Here is a 21,926-nt window from a genome sequence, read left to right on the forward strand (position 1 = left end):
TTATATACCTGTTCTAATTCCTGTAACCATATTCCTGTTCCACTCCCTCAGAGATTCCTGTGAGTTTGATTGTGGTGGAATTGTGATCAATAGTCGCACATTTTAGTTTCATTCGTGTGCTTGGAAGGGCTTTCCTGAAACGTGGCTGGTTCTGCCCAGTAAAATGGGGCTGGTTATGCCCATAGACTTAGTAATGTTACGAATTTATCATACCTAATTTCGGTACACAATACATATGACTTACTATCTGGAAAAGAATACTGTGGGGGTCTGTGGGGGTAAGACATTAATGGCACTAAAGAGGGTGGGGGTTGGGAAGGGGTGACAGAGAGGGAATGAGAGGATGAGAGGGAGAGGAAGTGAGAGAGAGAGAGAGAGAGAGAGAGAGAGAGAGAGAGAGAGAGAGAGAGAGAGTAGAGGGGGTGTTAGGGAGTAGAAAGAGGGAAAAAGTGAGAGAGAGAGAGAGAGAGAGAGAGAGAGAGAGAGAGAGAGAGAGAGAGAGAGAGAGAGAGTTTATCGGTTGTCATTCAGAGTTTTCCTGAGCAGCGCCATGTTGTCAGTTATAGTCTGTTTTTTTTCCCATCTGTCCACTAGCCTGTGGCGCTCGCGCATGGTAACACTGCGTCCTGGCTTTAAATAGTTACGCTATGTGTAAGTTTTAGGTAAATAAAAGGATATCTGGGCGTACATTTGCAACTGAAAAGTGTTTTAATAATTTACTGTATGCGAATTACACCGTTAATATTCGAAATGGGATATTGTTATTATTGTTGAATGTAATCGGCCTTTTCGGGGTGGCGAATGGAACAGCCAGACGCAGTGGCAGGAAAATTGCTTCTCTCGCAGTTCACTACGGTAAGATGTCAATTTTATTGGACCACACCTACTCTGCTACTAAGCTACGTGTTACTTCATTACACGTAAGTATATCATTATATGCTTTTAATTTTTATAAAGAGCATTTTAGCCAGATACTATATGAAGTAACACATAGCTTAGTAGCAGAGTAGGTGTGATCCAATAAAGTTGGCATCTTGCCGTAGTGAACAGCGAGAGAAGCAATTTTCCCGCCACTGCGTCTGGCTTGCATTCAACAATAATAATATCCTATTTCGAATATTAACGGTGTAATTCGCATACAGTCAATTATTAAAACACTTTTCAGTTGCAAATGTACACCCAGATTCCTTTTATTTACCTAAAACTTACACATACCGTAACTATTTAAAGCCTGGGACGCAGTGTTACCATGCACGAGCACCACAGGTGGGTGGACAGATGGAAAAAAACAGACTATAGTATATATAGGAAAGTGAATGTCTGTATATTAGTTTTGCTTCTATAGAAATCCAAACCACTTGACAGACCCAGACAAAATTTTGCACACAGCCTCTACGTCACCCCAGAAAGGTTTTCAACTAAAAATTAAATCCGTATCCCGTGACAAACATACAGACACAGACAAAACAAATGAAATTTTCGTTTTTACGTCGCCTTTTCCTTCAGTTTTCTGAGTTTATTCTCATTTTTCACCCGACACTCCACCTTTCTTCCTGGCGCTGCCAGACGTATGAGTAACCTATACAATAAATCCAATTCCCCTATAACATCAATTTTTGACCAGAATTTATGTGAAATTTTATCATAATTTATGAAAATTATTAGTATAATAATTGTTTATTACCTCAATAAAATCAGCATTGAAAACCTATATCGGTTTAAATGTAGTTTACAATCCTCGCCATGGTAAAAAACAACAGACCAAAGGTTTCTGTGATAAAACTACCACATCATTAAAAAGTTACTCGTGATGAAAATACCACATTTTTTTTCAGTGTTCATCTTAAGCCAAACATATCTTAATTATACCTTGCCAATAAAATACAAATTCTTAAGTACCTTGAGGTATTACCATCATCTATCTACTGTAAGTACGTAATTCACTGAAAAATCACCATTTATCGAAAATTTCTATATTAGACCATTGAGACTTTGGTCTACCCTTTCCCTCAGAAACGTCGAAAGAAACTGAAACACATTCGTTAACACGTAAAGGAAACCAAAAACAGTTGCAGCTCTTTTTCTGTGTCTAAAATTACAATTGTGTTAATAATTTAATATCTATATAGCAAACAGGCACTGTACCTTAAGTAGCAGCTGGCTAAGAACCACATCAACATGTACAGTATTTCCTTTTTTTTATTCGTTCAAATTCAAATTTCCTCATTAATTCGTTCGTTTGTTCTTCGTTTTTACCTTTAGAATGATATATATTAATTTCTGTCTTTTATCAACACTTATCCATTCAAAACAATAAATACTGATTGCCTAACATTCCTCCAAGAAGTGAAAGATTTTGTTTGATTCATGATTATGTTATTATACGAATTGACCAAGTTCATAGATGCCGTACATGTAACTTTATGCACAATTCTACGTTAAGGAATTTGATGTCATTGTAAAGATAATGAGTCCATTCTTGTTCCTCGTCGTTATAGACACTTTGACATCAGAACTAAAGAACAATGAAGAACTGTAGGAACTGATGTCTGCTGATACTGGATTGAAAGGGAACACTGGAAAGACAGAGCTAATGATTAGTAGTAAAGAAGGACATGAAGAAGTAAACATTCAAGTGGAAGATGGCATGGTGCTAAAACAGAACAATGAGTTTAACTGCTTGGGATCAATAACAGCATAGACGGGAGATACTGAGAAAGCAGTGAGATATACAGAGAGTTCTTTTAGACAAGAAAATGCCATTAAGGCTCAAAATAAAGATTTATATGACAGTTATCAGGCCCGCACTATTGTATGGAGCAGAAACTTGGGCACTTAAGAGGGAAGAGGAGGGACTGTTGGAAAGAAATGAGATGAGGATGGTGAGATGGATTGCTGGAATACCACTACCGGAAAGGAGGGAGAGCCAAAATATAAGAAGAATGTGTGGTATGTGTAATATAAAGGAAACGGCTAGGGAAGCTTGTCTGAGACACTATGGCCATGTAATAAGAAGAGAGGAAGTGGAACCAATCAAGAGAGCTAAGAACATGCCCATGATGGGGAGGAGGAGTGTGGGATGTCAGCGGATAATATGGATGGATGTGGTAAGGAGGGATATGGGTGAGGTGGGACTTGGGGAAGGAGATGCAAGATAGAGAAATAAATGGAGAAAGTTGACTCAAGCGGTTGACCCTGCTTTACAGTGGGATTAATAAGGTCAAAAGAAGAAGAAGGTTTAGACAGTCACCACAGTAATACCTGGGTAAAAGGGACAGTCACCATAGCAATACCTGGATAAAAGAGACAGTCAGTACAGTAATCCTTGGATAATAGGGACAGACAGTACAGTAATACCTGGATCAATGGGACAGTCACCACAATAATACCACTTGGATAAAAGGGACAGCCAGCACAGTAATACCTGGATAAATTGGACAGCAACCACAGTAATACCTGGATAAATGGGACAGTCACCATAGTATGTCTGGATAAATGGGACAGCCACCACAGTAATGTCTGGATAATTTGGAGAGTCATCACAGTAATACCTGAATAAAAGGGACAGTCAGTAGAGAAATACTTGGATAGTTGGGAAAGTCAGTAGAGTAATACCTGGATAAAAGGGACAGCCACCACGGAAATATATGGATAAATGGGACTGTCACCACAGTAGTAACTGGATAAATGGGACTCATTACAGTAATACCAGGATAAAAGGGCCAGTCAGTACAGTAATACATGGATAACAGGAACAGTCATCACAGTAATACATGAACAGATGGGATGGTCATCACAGTAATGTCTGAATAAATGGGACAGTCAGCACAGTAATATTTGGATAAAAGGGATAGTCAGCACAGTAATTCATGGATAAATGGGACAGTCAGTTCTAGGAAGTGCAGGAAAATTTTTCTGAGTCCATCAGAGTTTTCCCAGGCAGCGCCAGGTAGGTCAGCTAGTAATACATATAAATAGCAAATCGTTAACAGAGAAAAATAAATAATACCTCTAGGTCAATCATCCAATTTGGATATTTGGTAAGATGTAGGTAAAACTTCATCAGATTTGAAAGCACAAATATCCCGCCCTTCTCCTCTCTCTCTCTCTCTCTCTCTCTCTCTCTCTCTCTCCTCTCTCTCAGAGTATCGGAAGCTTGCACCATCCAAATAGGCGTAGCAAGCATTCTTGATGGTTATCAGGGGCAGAGTGAGACTGAGTTATACAATGAGGTTACTCTCCTCTCGTTACAGCTTTGTGAAGTCGGTCTACTCTAGAAATGGACTGCGTAAGGGAAGAAGTGACTAAGCTAATGTTACATTAATAACAAACGTTACGCTATGGTAACTGCAGTTTTCCCTACTGAATAGGAAGCAAAGCGTATTTAAAAATTTGTAATATACTGTTGATTTTGAACTCAGTCTCTATTGAGCAGTCTGATCCAGCATGCTCTGTTAACCAAAAGGCATGTTGCTTTTTAGTCAACATAACCTCACAAATAAGCACGATTTTAGTAATTAAAAGATTTCGTACTTCATTTGGTTTTCTATTGACAGTTCTGGCTTAAAACAAAGGAACATGTAGGTAGAAAAAACAAGTGCTGAATAATGGCTACACTTTCGTCTGACTGAACAAATAATGAATGCTGCGATTTTTTCCTACAGGCATCTTCTGTCTCTTATGCAATATGCTAATTAGCGTGGAATGATCAAATTAATTTTCTCATAAGTTTTCAACTTTTAAATATTAGAGCTTTTAAATTTACCTGTTGCATTATCTTGATTTCTCCCACTTGGCATGGACTTGAACACACTGACGTTGGCACAGTGGGCGAATTTCCTGACCACGAAACCTTGCTCAGGTTTAGATGTAACTTCCTGTACCACCGTCCAACAACCTACAGGGAAAAAAATTTTTTAATGATATCAAACAATGAGTAATTTTCTTGAGAGAACAGATGTTCCATTATTATTATTATTATTATTATTATTATTATTATTATTATTATTATTATTATCGGCTGCGAATACTAGCTTCAACGGCATGGAAAGATCATATGCGAAAATATAGCAGGAATAAGAAAGAAAAAGTAAATAAGGATATATAAAAAAAGACATAGATATGACGTACGGGAAGACCTATATAAATACGAGAAAGGACGGTAATGGCGCACGACATTTTAAGGTAGTATTTCACCCTTCATAAACTTACGAGCACCAACACCAAGGACACTATCAGGAAGATCATTCGATAGCTTTATGGTACCGGGAATAAAAACGTTTGCCACTTCAAAGTAAATTAATATAGCTTTCGCTCAGAGCATGCCCCGATGTTTTTCAAAGTGACTAAGACCTTTCAGCTATTAAGAGGCAGACACTAAATGCTCCAATAGAATATTCCCATGGCAATAGTGCTAATTAAAGATGGTCGGGAAAGCTATCTTCTATCATTGGGCTTAATCATTTAATTACTCATTTCTTTCCGTACTCCATATATTTACTACTCTCACCCATTCTCAAACTTCGAAATTTCTTGCGTTATGGCTCTGGTACTAACCTGTATGCGCTGAGAATGCGCTCTACTATATACGACTGACAGTAAATACTAAGTCCACATGCTTTTCGGACAACTCGCTTTGTTCATTAAATATTAAAAAAAACATGAAACATTTAGTTCTATCACTCTCATCAAATTTTGGGACTAATTTTAGCACCGCATTCTCGTCTGGACTATCGCTTCCTTCGAACTGATGCCTTGAGACTGGTCCCAAACCTGAGCAATTACGAGTTCATGTTTGCTCTCTCTCTCTCTCTCTCTCTCTCTCTCCCCTTTCAACATACGCATGCAGGGCATTGCCTTCTAAGCCTAGGAATTTCCAGATCCGAACAATTCTTTTGTCGTTCCACTCATCCTGGTTCTTTCCGTGATCTCCCTGTTCTAATTAGTTATGGTGTCTGAAATTCTGGCACTGTTACGATTAAGACTTGGACCTTTAGGATTTTCAATACTTGCTAATAAGTGCGTTTACACGGGACAGTTAACTGGCGCCAGTAGCTGGAGGCCAATAAAATACCCCCGTGTAAATGCCAACTTAGTGAACTGTCCTGGATAATTTACTGGCCTGGACAGTGGACAAAAAAGTTGCTTACTGTCCAATCACATAATTTACCGGCGAAGTGGAGCAGGATCAGATGATAATTATCATCCTCGATTATGCGATGTAACAATAAGCTTCATCAGCAAATGTGGTAAGCCTTATTTATTGTTGTTTGAGTATCTATTTTGAACAAATCATAGCATTTTGAGTAGAACCTATGCTAAATAAAAAAAAACCAAGGGGTCAAATGAAATGACTATTTTTTCAAGGATACAAATTTCAACGAAGTTACAGCTTTCATTATTGCTTACATACGTGACAATGGTGTAACTGACCAATACGTGGAAGTGCAAATAAAACAAGTAAAAAATTCTGTATGAAACTATCAGCCACGGCCCGTGAAACTCTCAGCCGCGGCCCATGAAACTTTCAGCCACGGGCAGATGGTGGCATGTGTTATTGGTACCTATAGCGGTGCCAGACGCACAACCATGGCTAAATTTAACCTTGAATAAAATAAAAACTACTGAGGCTCGAGGGCTGCAATTTGGTATGTTTGATGATTGGAGGGTGGAAGATCAACGTACCAATTTACAGCCCTCTGCCCTCAGTAGTTTTTAAGATGAGGGCGGAAAGAAGTGCAGACGGACAGACAGATAGCCATCTCAATAGTTTTCTTTTACAGAAGACTAAAAATGATTACAGCAGCACACTGCAAGGTACTTGCCCTAACAATATTCATTTGCCAAGGACCGCCCTTTCCTCTACAAAATAATCTGCATACGTTTCCCGTATTTAAGCAGCAACATCGCTGTAGTTGGTTGAAGAGAGACGTCTTGCAGATTACAAGAGCCCGTACGTGTTCTGCCAACTACTGGGTTGTATACTTCCAGTATCCAAATCCTCATAGTCTGCTGTGCCATGTGCCAAATAATCTGTGCTAACTTTTGCTATAAACCAGTTGTGAAAGTAGCAAACACATTTGAGGACAAGGTCTGTGGTAGTTGCTTTTAAGTCTCCTGGGCCATTAAGAATCGTAATCTGGCAGGTAGAATGCCTAAGGCGTTCTCGGCCACTCTTCTCGACCTTGAAAGGCGATGGTTGAATATTCGTTGTTGTATTGAAAGATTCACATTTCTGGATGATTTTAGGAGGATAAGTCAAGAAGGAAATGCATCGTCGCCAATGATAACTGAATTTTGTGGCCGATGCAAAAATTAATAAATAATCTTGATACAACGATCATTGTTAGTACTTTCAATAATAATAATAATAATAATAATAATAATAATAAAATAATAATAATAATAATAATAATAATAATAATATAGGTTGTGTAATAATAATAATAATAATAATAATAATAATAATAATAATAATAATAATAATAATAATTATTACACTGCCTATACAGCTGGTAGTATTATGCCCTCGAGTCTCATTACTGGCCAAGAATTCTAACAATGATATAAAATTATTATGTCATGAAGGTGCGGTTACATGTTCATTTTTTCCCTCCCACTCTGACACACACACACAAACACACACACACACACACACACACACACACACACATATATATATATATATATATATATATATATATATATATATATATATATATATATATATATATATATATATAAATCCATAAGCGTTTGTGAGTATATATATGTGTAACCGATATAAGATTGGTCACAGTCGAGGCAAGGGATTTTTTCAACGTCTTAATCCTGTCCAGGTGTGGGATTCTTATTTTGTTGTTGGGCATCTCTCTAGTCTTGTTTTGAGGGGGACAGTAGAAGATTATGTTAATTTTGTGGACCGCTTTCTCAATTATATGGTCGGGGGACTTTAAAGATGACAGCTGCTTATAGATTAGCTCAATTTCCTTTTCCAGGAAATCCGGAGAGCAAATCCGTAATGCTCTTAGTAATAAATTGCTGGCTATGCCAATCTTGATAGAAATGTCAAGACAGCTGAAATAGTGGATGTATGAAAGTGAAAATGTTCGTTTTCTGTGTATGGTAAGTTTGTTGTGTGTTTCCCATTTGATTTTAGATTTGATGCTAGGCACTAATAAATTTAATTTTGAAAGAAATTAGTTGAAATTGCCCCACCTATCATCCCAAAATGTTAGGATACAATCTACATATCTCGTCCACAGCATGTCTTAAGGTTTTATTGCACTTATTATCATAGTTTCAAAATATTCCATGTATAGATTGGCTAAAACAGGACTTAAAGGGCTGCCCATGCTGTACCCGAATTTTTGCATGTGGAATGACTCCCCAAATGAAAAGATGTTATTTGACACACATAATTCAACTAACTTTATTATTTTATCTAGGGCTAGTGGGAAATGATCTGAATAGGGGGCTAATATTTCTATCAAAAACTGTAAACGTCCTGTACTAGTATTTTTGTGATTTCCGGCATCTAAGCTTTAAAGTTTTATGTTGTGAAGTGGTATATGTACTTCTTTGAATTTGTGACTGAAATCTACAGAGTGTTTAATGTGACTGGGAGAAAAAGTGCCTAAGAAAGGGGAAAGGAGGCCGGCTAACCACTTAGAAATTTTATAATTGAAATCCCCGGCACATGAGATAATAGGTCTGAATGGTAGATTATCTTTATGAGTTTTGGGAAGGCCATAAAAGTAAGGTAGTTTTGGGTTAGTAACTTTAAATTTCTCCAGTAGTTCAATGCTTTTTTTGTCTTTGCCAATTAATCTTACTTTTCTAGAAAAAAAAAAAAAAAAAATCTCTGCGGGGAAGTTTTGGAGTGGATTTTTCATAAGTGTCACTAAGGAGTTGGTTGATTTTGTCTAGGTGAAAGTCCTTGTCCATGGTCACGATTTTGCCGTCTTTGTCGTATCTACTTATCACTACATCTAATTTTTGTAGCGAGCGGATGGCTTTCATAAATCTATGGGGGGTAGGGTATTTCTTATTAAGGTAATCTGTTGCATTAATTAAAATGTCTTTTAAACATATCTCTGCTCGACTGTAATTTTTATAAGATATGAATTTGTCAAAAGCACCTATGAAACCTAGATTATTTTTCCGGTCTGGGATGAGGGCAAAGCATAAACCAAGGTTTAAAATTAAGTGTTGTTTTATGGTAAGGGGGGTGTTTGATAAACTTAAAACTTTACCTTGGTGCTCAAGATTGTTTAAAGTGCTATTATTTATTAAGTTATTTAAATTATGGGAAAATCTATTGGAATCAGTCGAGCTATTATAGGCAGCAATGTTACATCTATAAACGGAATGTTTTGAAACTCTGATAATAAATACAATAAAAACTAAAGACATGGTGTGGATGAGATGTGTAGATATCCTAACATTTAGGAATAATAGGTCGGGCAATTTCAATGTATTTCTTTCAAAATTGAGTTCATTAGTGCCTAACATCATATTTAAAGTTGAATGGGAAACAGGCAACAAAGTTCCTTTTTTTTTGACGTTTTAATAATTAGAGACACTACAGAATACAAATTTACCATATACAGAAAACCAGCATTTTCACTTTCATACATTCACGATTTTCTATCAAGATTGGCATAGCCAGCAATTAATTCTTAAAAGCCGTACGGGTTTGCTCCCAGGATTTCCTGGAACAGGAAATTGAACTAATCCATAAGCAGCTGTCATCTTTAAAGTACCCTGACTATATAATTGAGAAAGCAAACCATAAAGCAAAGATAATATTCTACAGTCCCCCTCAAAACAAGACTTCAGAGACGCCCAGCAATAAAATCAAAATCCCACACCTGGACAGCATTAAGATGTTGACACAGACACTTGGAAACTCTAACCCTTTTTCCTTTACCTACCCAAATACCTAAGCCAAATGCCTGATTGACGTCCAACAACAGCCAGTCCCTAAAGACACAGGAGTTTACAAAACTCCTTGCCTCGACAGTGACCAATCTTATATTCGTTTTACAGGTAAATCACTCCCCTAGAGATTAATACAGCATAAACGTTCAGTTAGGCATGGACAACAGAGCTCAGCTACTTTCAACCCCATAAATAACCATAATCACAGAATAAACTGGAATTTTTCCACATATAATTTATAACAGCAATTGTCGGTTCAAAAGCCAAATGGTAGAATCAGCTTTGATTAAACAAGGAAATATGATGAACCTCTCAAAAGGAAGCGGGACTCAGATATTAAAGATAAAATCTTCCTCCAACCAGCAATTACAAGATTAAAGAGAAATTGTCAACTGGAGTTAAGTAACGGCTGACCTATGGACCTTTTGGTATAAAGACCACTTTTCTGCAACTCCACTCATTCATTACTTGCCTAAAGAGGGAGACAATTGATCTCTGAAATACAGCATTAACTTTCTACGTTTTAGCATTTTTATGGGCTTCTTATATTTTATATATATATATATATATATATATATATATATATATATATATATATATATATATATATATATATATATATATATATATATACACACACACGAAATTGGTGGCTCAGTGTTTTCACCATTAACGGGAGTCATTGGAAGGTACTGTGTCGAGGGATCGAGACCTGGAAGTACCAATCCATTTATCACTTTAAAAATTCTCCTTCAGTGATAATTCCCCATCAGGGATATTCCTGAAGTAGCATGAATTGGATATTAAATGACATTTGTAGCTTCATATTATATATAAATCAGGGTGTGATAAAAACCTACCAATGAGCTGTCATGGTGGAGGTGGGTTAATGCCGAAGCTATGTACATTTCTCCCACTCTCGATGGGTAAATAAGTATGGCAGATTCGGCATTAACTTATACTTCTCTTGGTGGCTCAGTGGTTTGACTGTGGACTGGAGTCGTTGGAAGGTACTGTGCTGAGGGGTCGAGCCTTCTCAGTACCGACCAATTTATCACTTAAAAAATTCCCCTTCAATGATAATTCTCCATCGGGGATATTCCCGAAGTAGCGTGAATTGGATATTAAATGACATTTGTAGCTTCATGATTGTATGTAAATCACGGTGTGATAAAAATTTCATAATAAGAGCTGCATGTTCCAAATGTACCAATGAGCTATCATGGTGGAGGTGGGTTAATGCCGAAGCTGTGTACATTTTCCCTGCTCTCGATGGGTAAATAAGTATGGAAGATTTGGCATTAACTTACACCACTCTTGGTGACTCAGTGGTTTGACCGTCGACTGGAGTCGTTGGAAGGTACTGCGTTGAGGGATCAAGACCCGGCGGTACCAATCCATTTATCACTTTAAAAATTCCCCTTCGGTGATAATTCCCCATTGGAGATATTCCCGAAGTAGCAGATATATATACATATATATATATATATATATATATATATATATAGTTATATATATATATGTATGTATGTATGGAAAATGAAATATGTAACTGGTTAGAATATGCCCAGCAGTTTCGTCCTCCAATGGAACTCTTCTCAGGGCGTTTAACAAGGGTAGAAAAATTATTTACGACTTATGTAGCCAAGAAAGGCCTATAATCTTAAACATATGAAGTACCGTTACCAAAAACTAGCAGTGTTCATTAAAAAAACATACAACGGTAAAAGAATACAATAAAATAAGAATAGCAGTTGAACACTTGAAAATTACCAAAATATCAAGTGAGGTAATATACAGTAAGTATATATAAACGAACGTACAATATATGATAGTTAATGATAACATTATCCAATATGTACTCACGTCTCATAACATGTAAAATAAAAGGATCTAATTTATATAAATCAGCCGATAATGCAAGATGTCTCTATCAAATTTCTTTCAATAAAACCTGTGCTCTTAAATAAAATCTTTGACCTGAGCTAGTCAATTGGTAAAGTATAATTACTGCTGTGATCACATAAGGCATTACTTGTATTATTTGTTTTTATGTTTTACTTGTGATTCAAAATGCATTTTTCCAGTACCTTGCCAGATTGTCCTATATAAGAACTTCCACACTTGCTTGGTATGTTATAAATAATTCTTTCATTGTTTTTTCTGGACTAGTATAAATAAAAGTTTTACCAATGGTGCTAGGATATGAAAAAGTTGCACTAAAACCAAGTAACCTTAGGGGTACAGATTCTAATGTGGGACGGTATGGGAAAGGTACAAAATTCAGTTTTCTGTTTTTCTCCTCATATGAGTAAAATGTTTTTCTTGCTAACGTTATTTTGAACATTGCTCTGGACCTGCAAATATTAAGTGTTCTAAGAAACATAGCTCTTAATGGTGAGAGTTTTACGTCTACTTTGTGGGAGGAGTAATTGTTAATTATAAGATTGTTATTTGTTGGTTTTCTATGTATTCTAAATTTATAGCTGGAACTAACAACTGACCTCACTACTGTAACATCCAAAAATGAAATAATATCATTGTCTTCTTTGTCAACCGTAAAGTTATGGAGGGAACTAAATTATTGAGATATCTTAAAATTTTCTGAATGTCAGTACAAGTTTTCAGTAGAGCAAATACATCGTCAGCATACCTCACCCAGAAAATAATATCTGCCATAATTGAATTAGCTGTTCTAGACTCATAACACTCCTTATAAATATTTGATACTACCGGGGACAAGCAATTACCCACCTGCACTCCAAATTTTAGTCTGTAAAATTTTCCATTAAAAACAAGACAAGTTAAGCACTGATTAGTTCTCAAATTACATGGTCAGGCAGAGATATGACATGCTTATTTAGTTCACGGTTAAAAAAATCTAAGACGTCGTTGACAGGTACATAAGTGAACAGACTTTTAACATCAAACTTACCATTGCTTCATCGTCTTTTGGTGTTTTCCTGATTAATCTGTTTACAAAATCTAATTTATTTTCAAGATGAGAAACATATATTGTACTTATAAGTGCTGCAGTAAAGTTACCAGGAATTTAGACAGCTTATAAGACACCTAATCAATAGTACTAATTATAGGTCATAACGGTTGTCCTTCCTTATGCGTTTTAACAGCACCATACAAACATGGAAGTCTGGCATTTTACAGTACTAAACATGTTTACCATATCCTGATTATTCCAAATATCTGTCTTAATCGTTTATGAAATGTTGCATCTACACGCTCGCATGGGTTAGAAATCAGCTGTTCATATATAGTATATCTTAGTCATTTAACCGAACTTTCATTTTATCAACACAGTCAACACAATTCAAAATAACAATAACATCAGCTTTATCTGCCCTGGTTATGTGAATATCTTTGGCTTTTCTGAGTCCAAAAGCCTTATTCAGACGTTTTGTAACGAAATTGAAGGTACAGCCACTCCGGAAAATCCTGGCACACTTCTCAGTGCGTTTCGGACAAGAGTTTACAAAATAGTAACTGGCAACTTTCACGAGGCCGTCTCTCACATATCACTCAAAAAGTAGACTCACTGAGGAGATCACGAGTGCATTGTTTTTTTTTTTTTTATCAGCAAAAATTCTCTCTAATACTTTCCCTTTTGTTGTTGGTTTTAGCAAATGCTTATATTATAAACAGAGAGAGAGAGAGAGAGAGAGAGAGAGAGAGAGAGAGAGAGAGAGAGAGAGAGAGAGAGAGAGAGAGCGAGCTTGTTGGTGTGGAAGCTGCCTGCTTTCTTCTCGTATATTCCCATTCTTTGATTATAGTCAAATGTATTTCTTTGCTCAGCATTGCTGCGACAGTCTACAACACTGTCCTGGGCCAGCCCTAGGAGAGCTGTTAATCAGCTCAGTGGTCTGGTAAAACTAAGGTATACTTACTTACTTGAAGATATTACGTATATGATATATCGAATATAATATGAATAAATATATTTATCCTTTCTCAAGAGTATATTATTTTACAATCTATATAACATTTTTCACACAGACCTATATGTTTCCTATAGAAATAAATGTAAATAAATAAGTAGATAAATAAACAAATGAGTGCAGTGCATACCATTACTACATAAAAATACAAAATATAGTGAATTTAAAGATCCGTGCACCTGTCCCACCCTGCTCAAGTATGAACCCCTATTGTCAATAACATATAACCTCTTAGACATTGAACGCTCTATCATTTTACAAATGTTTGTTTCGTTCCGTTTAGGATTAAATGACTTCCAGACTGACTTGGCAAGTCTTGTTACGTGATTCCTGGTCTTGGCATTACTTGCATCCCCTTTATTAGCTACATAGCCCCAGAGACTTTCAAAGGCATTTAAGTCAGGTGACTGTGTTAGCCATTCGATTCTGATTACGTGTGGATGCTCTCAGAACCATTCTTTTACAATTTGGGCTTATGGACAGAAGAGTTGCCCATGACTACATATATTAGTTTCTTTGTCGGGAATATGTGGGCGAGTTGGCTGTTCTTTGTTTTGAACTCTTCTATCCCGCTTTCAACATGTCTCATGATTTTTAACATCCGGCACGGGATGACTCTCTTGTCCACGTTTTCACGTCTTTCCTCATCCCCCACCAGATGTACTGCTCTGCTATGGTTTGGGCAGTTGATCGGCACAATGGGTGGGATAGGTTGTGGGTGAGAGTGAAAGGTCTTCTTAGTCCCTCTGGCAGGTATGGGCAAGGGGACCAGGCACTCATCTCGCAGATGATGGCCATCGTTCCGCTGTTGATTGACAGGTGAGGGCAGGGTTGATCCGTCGTATTCACTGCAGGCCCTTGTCATCTTTCTGTGCCTCCGCAATCTCCGGATAGGCTATCCCAAGCTGGATGGTGTTGACTCAGTTTCTTGAGAGGGCATCCACCAAGGTGTTCAATGAACCCTTCAAGTATTTAATGGTGATGGAATGCTTAAATATTCCTCAGAGGTACCATTGTTGTCACAAAGACCATGCGTCTCTGCACCACGAACTGTCATCTCTCAAGCATGTGGCAGAAGTGGCAGACTACTTTGTAGACTGCAAGGAGCTCCCTGTCGAACTTTGAATATGTCTGCTCTGCTACGGTTAGCTTTTTGCTGTAGCAGGCCAATGGATGACGACCATCAGATATGGCGCCAATCGCTGTATTGCTTGCATTGGTCGTTAGAGTGAGGGATCTGTGGGGTAAAGGAAATATTAGTGTTGTTGCAGAGGTTATTGTTCTTTTGCTAATATAAATGCTTTTTCTTGTTCTTCTGCCCAATTTAACTGTTTTTTTTATTTCCTTTGCGACATTCATACATAGGGCTCATTATTTTTGCAATTTTCAGAATGAATCTGATTTTGATACCATTTGAAAGGGTGATGCCCATGGTTTGGAGGCTTTCTGGCATATTCCTGCTTCCTCTATCTCTTTGAATACCTTCTTTGCGTAGGTGAGTTTTTCTGGGGCCAGCCATTTCAATCTCAAGTGGATCGGGGGACCTTCGGTCTTTATGTGGTGCTGAATCTTGTGCTTTGCTGGTTTCGTTAGGTTGTGCTTCAGGCCATCCTTGGATATGTCTTCGTACTCTCACAGTATCTCTCTTATCTCTGGCTGTAGTCTGTCTAGTGATGAGCTTAATATTTGTAAAGGCATTGTTTACGGTGCCCTGTCGAAACCAATACCAACTAGTGTTCCTAGACGTTTTATCAAATGTTACAATGACTTGAAAAATGATAATGATCTGCATCTTACGAAGGCTGATAAATCCAAGGTTCTGGTGATAATGGCTAAAGATGATTATGTTAGAAAATGTGTAATCTTTTGTCAGATAAGGTAACTTACTCAGAACTACGAAAAAATCTCCTAGCGACTGTTAATAGTAACTTTAATAAGAAATTAAAAAGTGTCTTAAAAGGAAATGATGCTCTAATCAAACAGTTTTCTTCCCAGTGTGCAACTTTACCATATATGTACGGTCTTATTAAAACACACAAGTTTGGTAATCCTGTCCGCCCAATAATCAGTTCTGTTGGTAGCGTTTCATATAAACTGTCTAAATGGTTGGTTCGGATTCTCACGCCTATTGTCGGAAACATATCCCAATCGCATATAAAGAATAATACAGATTTTTTTTTTAAAATTAGTAACTCTCGCATAAATTACGACTTTAAAATGGTTAGTTTTGATGTAACTTCTTTATTTACCTATGTCCCAGTTGACGACTTATTGGCCTTTTTAGCTGACGAATTAACAAGGCATAATTTACCTTTAGCTTCAGACAAAATTTTAGAATTGATAAAATTATGTGTTAAAGATTGCAAGTTTGTTTTTAACGGAAATTATTACCTTCAAAAGTTTGGGATGGCTATGGGAAATCCCCTTTCTCCAGTTCTTAGCAACGTATATATGGAGCTTTTTGAAGTAAAAATATTGCCTGCTATTTTGCCTAAGGGGGTTCATTGGTTTCGATACGTTGATGACATATTCTGTGTTTGGCCCATGTGCGAAAATTTGAACAGTTTTTTGGACAAGGTAAATCATTTGGTACCTTCTATTAAATTCACCGTTGAAGAGGAAAATAACTGTTCATTACCGTTTTTAGATGTTTTGGTTCATAGAAGGGATAGAAGTTTTGCGTTTGATGTTTACAGGAAATCTACCAACGTCTGTTCTTATGTCCACTATTATTCAGATCTCCAGGTTAATGTAAAACTCTCAGTTTTTTTGCAGCATGTTTTTAAGGGCATTAAGGATATGCAGCCCGGAATTCTTAAACTCGGAATTATGTAAAATTTATGACGTAGGAATTATGTTAAAATACCCAAAGTTTTTAATCGACAAATCTTTACAGAAAGCTAGAAACATTTTTTATTCCAATAACAATAGGGAGCCTTTTGTGAGAGGAAATATTTTGACACTTCCATACAGCGTAAATCTTTGTTTCATTAAAAAATTACTGAAAATTTTCAAGATAAATGTTGTTTACAAGAATTCAGGGACACTTCAGAATATCATTGTTCGTAACTCCCCAAAACAAATTAATGGCTGTATTTACACGATTCCTTTTGCTAGGTGTAGTAATAAATACCTTGGTCAAACTGGTAAAGAACTAAATTACCGTCTAAAACAGCATCGTTACGCACTTCGAACAGGCCAATTGACAAGTCCTTCATTTGTACATATGAATGATTTTAACCATTTTATAGACTGGAAAAATTCATCTGAGATCATTTTTTGTAACCACATTGTTAAAAGAAATATAATTGAATCTGCCTTTATTAAGCATTTTAACGATCAACTTACGAATATCAGTTTGGGTCCTTTTAAATTAGATAGTTACCTTGTTCATAAAATTGTAGGGAAGTACAATGTCACTTTTTAGCAATAGCCAGTTCTAACTGTAGTTTCAGTTCTTGAGTATTTTTAAAGTATTTTTTGTTTGGTATGTGACAATTTGTTTTCTTCAAACTAGTGATTACATTCAGTAATGATGTTTTGCTTGTTAGCGGCTTTGATCTTTGTTCTGTGAAGTTTTCTTGTTTATGTCTCTATTTATTTATTTTACTTTGTACCCCGAAGAAGTGTACACAATGCACAAAAGCGCTTGGTACCTGGTCTTTAATTTTCATCTTTCATGTGATTGTCTACGTATATATTTGTCATGTGCAGTTTGGTGACTTATTGCTGAGATATATATGTATATATATATTATATATATATATATATATATATATATATATATATATATATATATATATATATATATATATATATATATATATATATATATATATATATATATGTATATCTAATTCTTTGTGCTTGCCCTCTTACTGTTTCATTGGTATTAGTGAAGCGAACGGCTATTCTCAAGACTTCTGATCAACAGTTGCATGTGCAGGTGACTCACGTCAATGGTAAATTTGAAATTTGTCAAATTTTTGTTGACACACTAGTATTTCTTTCTGTATTTCCAATTTTCCTTTGTTTTTACCACTTGGCCACCATCTACGAGAACATGGTCTAGTGTAAGAATAATTAATATTGCTTAGCGACACTCAACCATTCCCGTGCAATAAGTAGGAATTAGGGAAGGTTAAGTAAGTAAATTTCAGGCAGCCTTGTGTCTCGATCTCATTGTTCGGAAGAGAAATAGCTTTTACCAGTACTAAATTGCGTATGGTATATAGTAGTACAGACATCCGTTGTGTTATAACTTTACATGGGCGAAAGTTCATGTAATTTCCACGCTAACCGCACACTCTTTCTTTGTTGGGACCAATTGGGAAGTAAGTGGGGGGGGGGGGGGTTTGCTGTAATCCATGTGTTCCAGAGTAACCCTTTATTCCCTGTATTGTTTTTTCCCCTGACTGACGACCTTATTTAATCAAGTAATTGTCTGTCTTTGAGGTTAACTTTTAGCCTTAAAGGGCAGGTTACGTGTGTCATTGGCAACTCAGGGCCTCATAAATTATGTTAATTAATTAATAAACTTATCAGCCAAGCCCCACATTTAACAATTTACACACACACACACACACACACACACACACATATATATATATATATATATGAATATAAGAAGGCCCATGAAACACTATTTAAACGTTGAAATCATATATTTCGGGCACTAGCTTCTGTGCCCCTGTTCACTGGTAGAATATGGACAGGTGGAAAGTTACAATGGTATATATACAAAAACATAAAGGTGTGGCCCTAGGCCTCAGATGTTATGGAGGTGGCGTTTCTTGAGGAGGAGAATGGCCAAATTCCCTAGTGGTTTTTGGCCTCATTAGCTCCCTGATTTTGGCGATGGATCTGGTGGTCGCGTTTCCTGGGTCATCTTCTTCATGAGGGGTTTGAGGATTAAGGTGTCGATGTCATCCGATTTCCAATGTCCTCCTGACAGGTTCATATTGTTGGTTTGATTGATGATAGCAGATTCCAGCATCCTTCTTTTGTACGGACAGCTACTTTTGAAAACCAACTCTGCCCCACTCCAGTTAATGACATGCCCTGTATTTCTGATATGTAGGAAAATTCCCGAACTCTCCGAAGCGTAACGTACTGATCTTTTGTGCTCTGTTATTCTTTGCGAGAGCGATCTACCTGTCTCGCCACGTAGATGTCCTGACAATTACTACACGGTATCTTGTAAACCCGGCTTCTTCCTTTTGTTATTTAAGTATACGTTAACGTTTAACTCCCGATGGATTTGGGATAATGGAAAATGAAAGGATTGTTAGGCCTGAGTTGCTCGGAGGCCTTTTGGATGTTTTCATCGTACGGAAGCTTTATTTTGTTGTTGAAATCTATTTGTCTGTTGTGAGTGGACCTTTATAGTATATTTTATTCGCTTTGTTAATAGCCTCTCGATAATGTGTGGTGGATATAGCAGTTGCGTTAGGTGTTGGCGGATCATGTTAAATTCTTTATCCAGGTACTCATTTGAACATATCCTAAGTCCTCTGAGGAATAAGTTGCACCCTACCATGATTTTTCCGGAGACGTCGTGGTAGCTTAAGAAATGAATGTAGGAGACAGCGAAGGTGGGTTTTCTATATACTGTAAATGCATACCTGTTCTGTTTTCTTATGATCAGTACATCTAGGAACGGCAGTTTTCCGTCCTTTTCCCATTCTGTTTTAAATTTTATGGTCGGAACTAGCGAATTTAGCCTATTAAAAATTCATTAAAGTCCCCCAGCTATTGTCCCAGAAAGTAAAGATATCATCTACGTATCTAAGCCAGACCATATTATGGGGTTTGATAGACGACAAAAGTTCTGTTTCGAAATATTCCATGTACAAGTTTGCTAGAAGGGGTGATAGGGGACTTCCCATGCTACAGCCAAATTTTTGTTTGTAAAAATTACCATTGAAAGAAAACACGTTGTTAGTTACACAGAGGTTGATAAGTTTTAAAGTTTTATCTATGCCAAGAGGAAAATGGTCTTCATATGGTTGTAACTTCCTCTCTAAGAAAGACAACACGTCGGCAATCGGGACTTTGGTAAATAATGACTCGACGTCTAGGCTGAGCAATTTGATGTTGTTTGAGGGGATGTTTAAGCTATTAAATTTTTGTATGAAATCCTCTGCATGTTTGACGTGGGAGGATGAGAAGGTTCCTAGAAAGGGTGATAACAAGTCTGCGAGCCATTTTGATAATTTGTACATGAAAGAGCCCCTGCTAGATATTATGGGGCGTAAGGGAATCCCATCCTTATGTGTTTTCGGGAGGCCGTAAAAATAGGGGAGAGAGGGGTTGATTACCTTGAATGTCTCTAGTAATTCTATGTCTTTTTTATTGCCCCCTATGGTTCTGACTGATTTGTTAAATTGAGCAGCATTACTAGAGATTAACTGTCCCTGCCCTTAATCACCAACCAACTTCCACCCAGCTGTTCATCGCTTAACTACCTGCTGTAACCTCTTTGTTTATACTCCCCCCCCCCTCTCTCCCCACCTTGTATTGCTTGCCTGTGTCAGTTTGCTTTACACTACCGGTGTGGGTAGGTGTATTTTTATTTTTTTGTTTTTTTCGTATTGGCCCTGGCCTTCTTCTGGTGTTCTGTTCCTTTTTAAATACTTCTTTAAATATCTTTCAAGTGTTTTTAAGGTTGTCCTTTTTTTCTTTTTAATTGTCCTTTAACATGGTGTTGAGTATATAATGTGCATACCTTTTAGTGTTTATACACAATCACTGTTTAAGTTCATCGCTTTTCCAGTGTGGAAGATGTATCAAGAGATACGAATCGTCGGCATAATAATAAATGGATAAAGAAGAAAGAACGGCTTTCTGTTGCTCCAATTTGCCTGTTGTTTGAGTGTCTGCTCCTGTCTTCATTTTATATATACATATATGTGTGTGTATATATATATATATACGAATTGTCACGATGCATTCCAAGTACCTGGTTATTACACAATTAATCTCAAAATTCAAAAATTTGCCTCACTTCAGCCAGATACCTGAACTCTCATAGCAATAAAAATTACGACTGAGTACTCTAAAGGTAACAGTGATCCCTTAAAAAGCTCACTAATCAAGTGAAAAATAAAACTAAGTTTATTCAAACAAGTGTGAGGTATCAACAATTAAACAAGAAATATACTAGAATAAAAGGACATCACTCCATCAAACATCTTAAACTGTTTCCCTGGCCTTAATTCACTTCAGCAAAACTAAAGGAACAAAACATGTTTATCACTTTGTCTTATGCACACAATTAATCCTATTCACTGGTGGTCAATAAATGAAACACCGTTTTTAGAAATTTCAAATAAAAAAGAATTATTTTTAAATTCAAAATTTATAAGTAGAATTCACAATCTGAGAAATTTACTATTACTTGAAAACAACACAAAAATTTAATCAATTCTTGAGTTAAATTATTATACAAAACTAAATCACAAAACTTTAATTTATCAAGAAAGTAAGTTAATCAAGTAAAATTTAAACTATCAAGAATTACTCAAGATTTGAAAAGAAAATCTTTGTAAATGAAAATGAAATTAAGTCTGTAATGTTAAGTTATCAAGAAATATTTAAAATGCTAGGTAAATAAATGTTAAATCACCATCATGTAAAATGTGAAAAATCAAGAGATTGCAAACCCAAGAACACACAAAAATACACAAAAGATTTATTAATAATAATTTCAGAAAGGCAAAATTTCACCTTATTATACCATGATAATAATAAGTAAAATTCACTTTACCTTACACAAGCTTGTGAAAACTTTCTCAGAATTGCAGCTGCTTGATATTCATAAAAAACACTTTTTTGTATGGCACCAAAACAACTTTTCCTATATTCAGATCTCAAAAACTAAGATTAATACCAGTGACCACACTAAAACTTTACATTAATAATTTCTCTCTTTTGAAGAGAGAGAGAGAGAGAGAGAGAGAGAGAGAGAGAGAGAGAGAGAGAGAGAGAGAGAGAGAGAGACACGGAACCAAAAGGGAACCAACACTAATG

At 36.5% G+C, this 21,926-nt stretch overlaps 1 protein-coding gene across 2 annotated transcripts in view; it reads right to left on the reverse strand.

The window, feature by feature from the left end:
• Window positions 1-21,926, reverse strand: part of mGluR (metabotropic Glutamate Receptor) — a 1,154,435-nt gene that overhangs the window by 141,742 nt on the left and 990,767 nt on the right. For both annotated transcript variants that reach the window (XM_067111043.1, XM_067111042.1), the window contains exon 7: window positions 4,766-4,897. In XM_067111043.1, coding sequence (XP_066967144.1) covers window positions 4,766-4,897 — 132 coding nt within the window. The remainder of the gene's footprint in view (window positions 1-4,765; window positions 4,898-21,926) is intronic.

Source organism: Macrobrachium rosenbergii, chromosome 11 (assembly GCF_040412425.1).
Source record: "Macrobrachium rosenbergii isolate ZJJX-2024 chromosome 11, ASM4041242v1, whole genome shotgun sequence".
In the NCBI taxonomy this organism is placed as follows: Eukaryota; Metazoa; Arthropoda; class Malacostraca; order Decapoda; family Palaemonidae; genus Macrobrachium; species Macrobrachium rosenbergii.